At 44.0% G+C, this 10,737-nt stretch overlaps 1 protein-coding gene across 1 annotated transcript in view; it reads left to right on the forward strand.

Moving 5' to 3' along the window:
• Grip1 (glutamate receptor interacting protein 1) overlaps positions 1-5,567 on the forward strand; it is a 383,638-nt gene extending 378,071 nt beyond the window's left edge. The window contains exons 23-24 of the mRNA XM_032912970.1: positions 162-308; positions 3,695-5,567. Of these exons, the coding sequence (XP_032768861.1) occupies positions 162-308; positions 3,695-3,922 (375 nt within the window). The 3' untranslated portion in view covers positions 3,923-5,567. The remainder of the gene's footprint in view (positions 1-161; positions 309-3,694) is intronic.
• Positions 5,568-10,737: the final 5,170 nt, after the last annotated feature.

A 10,737-nucleotide genomic window follows, 5' to 3' on the forward strand; every position in this document is an offset into this window, starting at 1 on the left:
TATGGGCAAAGCAACAGGGTTGGTTGGCAGAAATTGACTAATGCTGACATTGCAAATCCGCCATGTGACTATGAAATTAGTTTGTGAAGCTCCTTCTTCCGAGAAACTTCAGCAGCAAGAGGCTCCCACTCAGCTAATTTTCACATTGTCACACTTTCCAGGTGACCTTATACAAAGACTCTGGCATGGAGGACTTTGGGTTCAGTGTGGCGGATGGCCTGCTGGAGAAAGGGGTGTATGTCAAAAATATCCGCCCAGCTGGGCCAGGTGATCTTGGAGGCTTGAAGCCTTATGACAGGCTCTTACAGGTAAGGCCTCAGCGGAGTTCTGAATCCTTGCCCCTGACCTACAAGCAGCAACTTCCTCCAATTCCTCCTGCACAGTTAGACCCTTTGTTTTACCCCTTACTCTCCTGTCCTCAAACTATGGTGAACAGCTGGATAAAGAATTGTATTTCAGCTCCCTCGATGTCCTGACACTGGGCTCAACACCATGTTTTCCATTTGAATGTTCCTTCCTCAAACATCAGCCTACACACAGCCCTGGAGTCTACCGACCAGCCCGTGTGGTCATGGAGCCCACTGACCTGCCCGGGCCAGACTGCTGGGCTTCAGAGTTGACAAACAGACCCCGTCGCAAAGACATTAAGAAAATCCAGGAAGATACAGACATCCACTTCTGAGCTCACACATGTGCATGTGTGCCTGCCTATAAACAAACACATGAACATGTGCTCACATCACACACTCATACATATACACACATACATTCTTTCTCACACACACACACATACATTCTCTCTCTCTCTCACACACACACATACATTCTCTCTCACACACACTCACACATTCTCTCTCACACACATATACACACACTCACACACACTCTTACACATTCTCTCTTTCACACACACTCACATATTCACTCACACACTCACACATTTTCTCTCTCTTACACACTCACACATTCTCTCTTATATACACTCACATTCTCTCTCACACATCAGCACACTCACATTCTTTCTCTCTCACACACACTCACACACATATTCTTTCTCACATACACATATACACACATTCTCTCTCACAACACTCACATTCTCTCTCTCACACATACACACACACTCACATACACTCTCACACATTCTTTCTCTCTCACACACATACATTCTCACACATTTTCTCTCACACACTATCTCTCTCCTCTCCTCTCTCTCTCTCTCTCTCTCTCTCTCTCTCACACACACACACACACACACACACACATGATCTCTCCCTCTCACACACACACTCACACATTCTCTCTCACACACACACTCACACATTCTCTCTCTCACACACACACTCACACATTCTCTCTCTCACACACACACTCACACACTCTCTCTCTCACACACACACTCAACATCTCTCTCACACACACTCAAGCATTCACGCATTTTCTCTCACACACATACACATACACAGTTACACACACATACACATACTCACACATTCTCTCTCACACACACACACACTCACACATTCTCTCTCTCACACACACACTCACACATTCTCTCTCACACACACTCAAGCATTCACGCATTTTCTCTCACACACATACACATACTCACACACATACTCACACATTCTTTCCCTCTCTCTCTCTCTCTCTCTCTCTCTCTCTCTCTCTCTCTCTCTCACACACACACACACACACACACACACACACCACAAAAAGAAAAGCAGTATTATTTTGGATGAACAGGGACACCATGAGGAAACAGGTGTTCACAGGAGAGAGCAGGGGGTGGTGGTGGTTAAAGCTGCCTGTTTTGGACCCATCCAATCCTCCATAACTTCAGCACATTGCAATGGGACATAATTTATAAGTTAGATTTTGCTTAAACATGATATTCCAGCCAGGGCTAAAGATTTCTGGAAGATGGCAGTTAGATAAAATTACCCATGATGAGCTTCTAGTCAGAAGTGGAAGAGAACCACAAAGGGAATTTTGAGCATTAGGAAGCATGGAAGGACAATGGGAAACTGCAGACCAGTGGCTCTTAACCTTTCTAGTGCTACAATCCTTTAATTCAGCTCCTCAGGCTGTGGTGACCCCAACCATAAAATCATTTCCACTGCTTCTTCATAACTGTAACTTTGCTACTTAATGAATAGTAAGTCAACATCTGTGCTTTATGGTGCTCTTAGGAAATCCCTAAGAAAGAATCCATTGACCCCCAAAAGGGTTATGACTCACAGGTTGAGAACCACTGCAGTGAGGATCAAAGCAAGCAGAGTATGTCATGAGAAACAAGGTTTGGGGCCCCAGCTTCTAGAACCAGAATTAATTAATTGGGCTTCTCATACCTGAGTAGCCAGCAAATGTGGGCTAATGGGCAGCAATAGGGGGTCAGGCCTTTGACCTAGAGAACAGTTTAAAGATGAGTTCTCCCAGTTGTCTTGATAATGGGGACCCTACGGTGGGACACACATTTATGGAAGAGGTGCCGGTGGCTCTTGTCCAGTTTATGCTGCCTAGGGTCCATGCCTCGTTCTCCCCACAACCTTGGGAAGGAAGCCAGGCCTGGGGTGGGGGATGGGGGCGGGGGGGAGGTCCTTGAGTCTTCAGACAGAAAGTGCAAGTGTAACACACACTTCTGTAACAGTTTGATGTTGCACACTTACGATCTTGGACAGGGAAAGCACCATGAGCCAGCAGGGCAGTGCCCTGGTCACACAGACGGGAATGAAGAGTAAAGAAGAGAGATGAGGTGGCAGCTGGCAATTCTTACCAGGAGATTTAATGTCTGAGGGCAAATGTCAGAGGGGTCCATCGAAGGAGCAGGGTAAACAGGAAGCAGCCAGAGAAAAGGCAAACACTCCTCTAAGTGTGTTTCTGTAGCCACCAATTCAAGACACAGGCCAGGTGTTCTCAGGCCAGGGCCACTGACACCGTGCCACCATTCATTACCTCAATGGAGGCCCAAGGGGCAGGCAGGCAGGAGTCCAGAGCAGGAGACGGCTGACAGCCAAGAAGGCTGAGGACTCTACAGTTCCTGGAGTTGAAACTGGGTCTAAGTGACCAACACTTGTCCTCCGAACGGGGACTTGGGAGGTAGTGGGAAGGATGGGAAGTCAGGACTGAGAGTTGAATGCAAGGGATTTTAACAAGTTTTGCTCTTGGGCTAGGAATATAGACAGCTCCATAGAGTGTTAGTCTAGCATGTGTGACCTCCACCCCCCACACTAGCTCCAATATCCAGGGTTAAAAGATGATTAAAGAGGAGTGCCGAAAGCATGCATAAATTGAGATGGGTTCATCTTTAACTGAGGGAGCTCGGCATCACGGTAGCCAAACTACCTGGAACCACATCCTCGGGAAACACCTACCCACTGCTGGTCAAGAGCAAAGCAATTCACCACCCTACGCTTTCCTTTCTACCAGTGTAAACCGGCGTAACATCCGGCAGTGGGAGACTTTGGGAGAGATGGCCTTCCTGTGGGGACTGGAGGATGGATGGTGTCTTGCTCTTCGGCTCCCCACGGGCAGTTGCAGAGGGTAGTGAACCAATAGCCTTGTCCCTGGGTGGCCCAACTGAGGAGGAGGGGACCCCTCAGCACAGCCCACCTTCAGAACTAAGCCACTTGCCTCTGGGTTTGGGAGCGGTGGCTGCAACGGTCATTGAAAACGGATCATCTTGGCCTGGCAGGTTAACCACGTCCGGACGAGAGACTTCGACTGCTGCCTGGTGGTGCCCCTCATAGCCGAATCCGGTAACAAGCTGGACCTGGTTATTAGCAGAAACCCACTGGCCTCCCAGAAGTCGATAGAACAGCCGGCGCTGCCCAGCGACTGGAGCGAACAGAACAGCGCTTTCTTCCAGCAGCCCAGCCACGGTGGTAACCTAGAGACACGAGAACCCACTAACACATTATAGCATTACTTTTATAAAGCAGGACGAAAGACGATATCTACATGGTGCTAAAACAAAACAGAACAGAACAGAACAGAACAGAACAGAACAGAACAGAACAGAACAGAACAACCCTTTAAGATTTCTGTGACAGCCGAAGCACAGAGAATCACGTGGCATTAATGCAAGCACAGGGGTCTTTTAAATCTCCCTCATAGCTCATGTTCTCATCCCTTCCCAACTAGAAGAGGTTTCTTTTAGGATGACCACTCCGTTAACTGCGGGTCCTTCTCTGCCGGGGGTGGGGGGGCCCCATTGGTAGACAATAAAGAGGAAGGCAGCCCACCCCTTCCCCCACTCCGATCAAGATCAGAGGAAACGTTTTACAATTCACCTTACTGTCACTTTTTACAGAGAGAAACATCCCTTTGAAAATATTCTCTATGGTAATTTCCTGAATGGAATAAGTTTCTTACTATAACGTCATTAGTGTAAGAACAGGATCAACATGGATTTACACACAGCTGGCCCTGCTAGGGGAGCTAGGATGGGTGAATGGCTAGGCCTGCCGAGGTGGGAGGGGCACAGGTATAACATTAGGTTTTCTTAAAATATTTCAGCAACAGTGCACGTTGGAGACCATAATAGGTGGTGGTAAATGTTTCGCCCAAATATAGGAATGATTTTAACTAAGATGTATGCTATTCCCTATGCAACAGATGATCAAACAGGATATGTCTTGTGACCTGTTTTTTTTTTTTCCTTGAGGACACATTCTTTTTTTTTTTTTTTTAAATAGCTGAAAAATCTCTGGTAATGAATTAGAGTGTGTAGTAACACTGAGCATTAGTGATATGATCCTATTTTTAAAATCCAAGACTAAGAATTTAAGGAGTGAAGAGTCTAATGAAATGAGATTCACTTTCTGGGTAGGCAAACAGAACTCATGCAGCTCAGAAGTCTGCAGACTGCTACATCGAGGGGTGCACAGCACAATGACTTAAGGACGACGACGCTTTTGTTCTGAGTCACGCCACTTGCTTAACTTGTAAATACATTTTCACAAAGCTCATTGCCAATCACTGTCCCCCGAAGCAATAAACTGTGACAGTTGCTTTAAATGTCCGTGGGCAACTGTTTTCATTTGTTCAGATATTTTGAATAGCTTCACTAATAACTGTTATTTGGTAGATATTTAAAGAAAAAAAACTAGATCTGTATATTGATGGTAGAATGTCAAAACAATTCTTTCCCAAACATGTTCATTTTGGTCACTAATACAACTAACTGCACAGGCAAAACATCGAAACACTGTGTCCTTTGTTTAAGGGAAATGATTCATCTTTCTTTTTTGTGCAAAGAAATATATAATTTCAGACACATTTCAGAACCGCCAGGGCAGAGAAAGTATAGAACAGAATCATGTTAAGAAAAAAAAAATCATGAGTCACTTAAATATGTATTTTTGTTTGTAACAAACAAGTATTAAACTGTAAAGTATTTTTGTACAAATTTAATACTTTAATAGCATGGTATTTATCGTCTATGTATGGTTTTGGGGAATTCGAAATTGTTGCAAATATTTGTATTGAAAAAAAAAAACCCTCTACCAAATGGAATAAACGGTGATTTTAAAAAGCCAAAATAAAAAAAAAAAAAGTGACCTGCATGGTTGGTGCATTGAGTGTGATTCAGTGTCCGGCCTGAGTGCTACTCAGAGTCCATCTCCACAGCTTCCCAAAGGAAGAAGGTGTCTCCATCAACTTGAAAACCGCTCTGGAGGAATGAGAATGAGCTTCAGGTCAGGTGTGGGGTGGCACAGGAGCTCCGGTACTCATAGGGTGGCGTGCGACTTACCTCCCGGAAGTCAGCTTCCCCACTTGAAGGTCAGTACAGCAAAGAGACTACAGAACACGCCTTTAAATATGCAAGAGAGGCCCGAGAACATGCACACAGCAACCCGGTCAAATCCAATGCCACATTCACCTTAGGGGACAAAGGTGGTTCCCAGCTCACGGGTGCGCCATCTGCCCTAAGGGAAATATGACACTCGTTCCTTGAGGCACGCTTAGGTTAATGATTAAAGGTCAACTCTAAAGGTTACCTTTCAAAATCGGCATCAATAGTCTCAGTAAGGCTCTGTGAGCTCACATTCATTTTTACATGGTTACATCCAGTGTGCAGTGTCATAGTATAAACACCTGGCAGTCACGCGGCCCCAACTGAAGCTCCTTTTTTGGTTTTTTGGTTTTTTGTTTTTGTTTTTGTCTTTGTTTTTTTTTTTTTTTTTTTTTTTTTTTTTTTTTTTTTGCAAAACCCAAACAGTTGTTCCTATTTTGATTGCACTAAGTTCTGTGAGACGGAGATCAAGGAAAGGAAGTGTAGTGAAAGCCAATCACGTAAGTTCAGACAAATGAGAAGTGATGTCATATGAAAGACTAAGATCAGGCAGAAGCAATCGATAGAAAAGACTAAGATCAGGCAGAGGCAATCGGTACAAAATGGCCGTTGAAAACACAATGAAAGGAGAATCCGAACATCTCAGTTTTCAAATACGGTGGCCGGCTTCCACGTCAGACAGTGATTGTGGCCCTCCAGAGAGGCCAGGATGTGCAGTGCGGCAAACATTTCAGGAAGAATAAGCATCAATTCTTTACAAAGTAGAAGAGAGTGGAAACCAGTCAACTTGTTCTGTGTGACCAGTAGACCCTGATGTCAAAACCAGAGGAAACTACACACAGACTCCCATCCCTGTGACCGTAGATACCACATCCTCAGCAGGACCCTGCAAAGGGAAGCAGCACCGACTAAACCAGCAGCAGATAGCTATGGCCCGGAAGACTATTTCAGGGATGCGAAGTTGGTTTAACATCCCAAAAAACTAAAATCAGTATGAAACTAAAACCAGCGTCATCTCCCGCTTCAGTATAACGAAGGCTAAAACTACATTGACACTACAATAGAAACGGGGGAAAAATGACAAAATTCTCTTCATGGTGAAAACGTACAAACTGGCAACAAACTAGGTCTTGGGTAAAAAGCATGACACCAAAAGCCCACCACCACCAACACATTGGGAAAAGACTTAGTTCTTCCTCCAACGCTATTTAGATGTGAATACTCTCTCCCTTGCACAAGGCCTGTGTATTAAAGGCTTGATCTCCAGGGTGGTCCTCCAGTGCTGTGGACCTTTAGGATGCAAGGCCTTTCGGGGTGTCTTCCAGTGACTAGCTGCATGCTCATGCTCTTAGAGAGGACCCTGGGGCCATGAGCCAGGTGTTCATGAAGGGAGCAGTCTGCACGTCTATACACGTCCACCATGATGAACTACCCTCACCAGAGTTAGAGACTTCAGAACCAGGAATCAAAATGAACTTTCTCTTCATAAGGTCACTGCTTCATGTTACATTAGAAAACCAACTAATACGCCTTGACATCCAGAACCCAGCAAAGAAGCACATTCTCGCCCCTTCTCTACGACAGTGTACTCAGAGGTTCAGCCAGGTCAGTGAGGCAAGAGAACAACATAGCATGCATTGGACTGGAAAGAAAGAATTAAAGTCATGTCTGCTTGCCGATGAGTCAGTCTTATACAGAAAATCCTGAGCAAGCCACCAAAAACTACCGATATCAACCAGTTCGGCAGGATCAGCATACGAAAGCCACTTGCTTCTTTAGAGTAAGAAGGGGCCAGTCAAAAATTAAGACAAGGGCTGAGGAGGCAACATAAATACTTGTTACACAAGCATTATGGGCGTTTGTTTTAAAGCCAGCATAGAATCCTATGCTTGTGATCGCACTGCTGGAGAGGCTGGCAGCCAAGGTTGACCACGGGCCTCGTCCTCATGTCCATGTGCATGCTCATCTGGTCAGAGACAAAGCAAACACAAAGACAATCTCCACTTAATAATATCAAGAAGAATATAATGTTAAAAAAACAAACCTAGCTTAAAAGAACTACATAAATCGAGAGCTATAAGACATAGTGGTCTGGGGTTGGAGAGATGGCTCAGCCGTTAAGAGCACTGACTGCTCTTCCAGAGGTCATGAGTTCAATTCCCAGCAACCACACGGTGGCTCACAACCATCTGTAAAGAGATCCGATGCCCTCTTTTGGTGTATCTGAAGACAGCTACAGTGTACTTATATATAATTAATCCATAAATCTTTAAAAAAATTTAAAAAAAGACACAGAGCTCTGAAACTCCAAAAGGGTGCTGACATAAATGGCAGAGCATCCTTGGAGGTCCTAAGAGTCAGAATTGAAATGAGGGCGATCCACAAACATAAAATTGTCCGTAAGGTACAAGCACCATCAAATGCCCAACCGGCTTCTTGAAACAACAACAACAACAACAACAACAACAGCAACAGCAACAACAAGAACAACAACAACAGCCCTGGAAGCTAAAATTCATACAGAAATGCAGGGAACCCAGGTTTTGATTTTAATGCTAGTACCCCTGAGGCAGAGGAAAAACGATCTATCTTGACATGGAGGCCAGCCTTGTCTCTGTAGCAAGTTCCAGGCCAACCAGGGCTTGATAGTGAGGCTGTGTCTCAAAAAGAAACTACAGCAAAACCTGCGGGACCCAGGACAACTAAAACAATCTTGATAACAATCAGCAAAGGTAGAGGGGCTTGGGGTTGACTTCAGGTCGTATAGTACCACAGTCCACAGTAATGGAGTCGGCAGGAAGCCACACTGCCAACTTGTGGGATACAACCAAGAAGACACAAACACACACTCACACACGCCAGTGAGTTGTGACATGGGTTTGGAGACAATTCAATGGGGGAAAGGACAATCCTCAAGAGACAGACTCAAACAGTTGGAGAGCCATGTGCGAAAGATGACACAGGACTCCTCAGTTTACGAAAGGGCTAACTGAAAGTTTATCTAAAATCTAGACATGAATTAAAAAAAAAAACTATTAAGTGCTTAGAAAAATCTCTGGACAGGCCGTAATTTGTTGGCCATAACATGAAAATCGCATGAATATCTGACAAGAGACATCACTGGAATTAGAATATGCCCTTCAACATAGAACTTCACAGAATGAGAGAGAAATGCAGGCCATGTTATTTTATAAAGGGCTATATGTAGAATATATAAGGGACTCTCAGATTTTGATATTAACCCTAATATAAAAGTCCAAAGATAGGAATAGATATTTCTCCAAAGACCTATAAAAGACCAGTAAGCACACGAGAGCTATTCCCCCATCTTTAGCCATAAGGAAAATACAGTCAGAATCAGGAAGAAATACCGCATTTACTCCTAGGACGGCTCTACTTTAGAAGTCAGTGAGAGAAAGAGAGAGGGGGGAGGGAGGGAGAGAGAACACGAACTGAGGAGAAAGCTCAGAGTAAGATCCTTTGCTGCACAAGCCAGACAAGATGAGATCAAATCCCCAGAGCCAGATATAGTCACGCATACCTGTAACCCCAGTGTGAGGAGACAACAGAAGGCTCACTGGAGATCACTGGCTATCGGCCCAGTTCCTGGGTCACTGACAGACCCTGACTCAAGACTAAAGCTGAGGGATTGAGTAGAACACTCAAAGTTCTCCTTCATGCTCAGACAGATGCATATACCTTCACAATGCACGCACACACAGGTACACATGTATCATATACATATATCATCTTCACACACAGATACTATATACACATGCACATACACACACATACAGTGTACACATAAAGCAGATATACACACACATAATATATACCACACACATACACCATATTCACACATAGATACAACTTGCACACACACACACATAACACACATGGGTACATATATACCATTCACATGTTCTCTATTCACTCAAAGACACCATACGCACATGTACGCACATGTAAACATATACTACATGAATACATCAGATACATATAAACACACATGTTCATGTATGCCATATACATACACCATATTCACACAGGCACCATACAAACATGCATGCACATACACATAAGTATAAATATACCACACACATACACCATATTCACACACATGTACATAAACATGCAAACACACACTATTTGGAGACATTTGAATTCTCATAACTACCAGTGAGAATGCAAACTGCTAACTGCTTAAGAATCTAAGGCAGGGGTTGGGGATTTTGCTCAGTGGTAGAGCGCTTGCCTAGCAAGCAAAGGCCCTGGGTTCGGTCCCCAGCTCCGAAAAAAAAAAAAAAAAAAAGAATCTAAGGTCTATACCATGACCCAGACATTCCACTGAGTGACATAACCCCAAGAAATGAAAATATATATCTACCCACAAAAATGTTTGCTGGAGTGTTCAGAGCAGGATTAGTTACGATGGCCAGAGGAGAAACTGTCCTGCTGTCAGTCCACTAATGGAGGGATAAACTCTACATCTTCATGCAAAGGAGTATTATTTAGCAATGAGAGATCTGAGCTACCAATATACTATTGATATGGTGTCAGTGAAATCTAAATAATATTGTTGGGTGAGTACATCCAAAAGGACCTCATTCTGTATGGCTTCATGTATAGGAACTACGCATTACAGGCAAATCTACGAAGACAAATCCATTAGCTGGAGTGGATGAGTATGCCTAATGGGGTGCAGGTTACACTTAATGAGGTGCATGCTTTGGGGTTATGAAAATGCCCTAACATTGTCTGTGATGACCACTTCACAATTCACTGATTATACTAAAAGCTACCTAATTGTGCTCTTTCAGTGGGTAAATTGTATAGAATTCTATCTTGACACTATTAACGTCAAGTCAATGAGTACTTTTTATTTTACCATCGGCCTTAATTCCTTGCATTATTATAAAAGAAAATCACAGACTGGGCAA

Source organism: Rattus rattus, chromosome 1 (genome assembly GCF_011064425.1).
Source record: "Rattus rattus isolate New Zealand chromosome 1, Rrattus_CSIRO_v1, whole genome shotgun sequence".
Classification (NCBI taxonomy): Eukaryota; Metazoa; Chordata; class Mammalia; order Rodentia; family Muridae; genus Rattus; species Rattus rattus.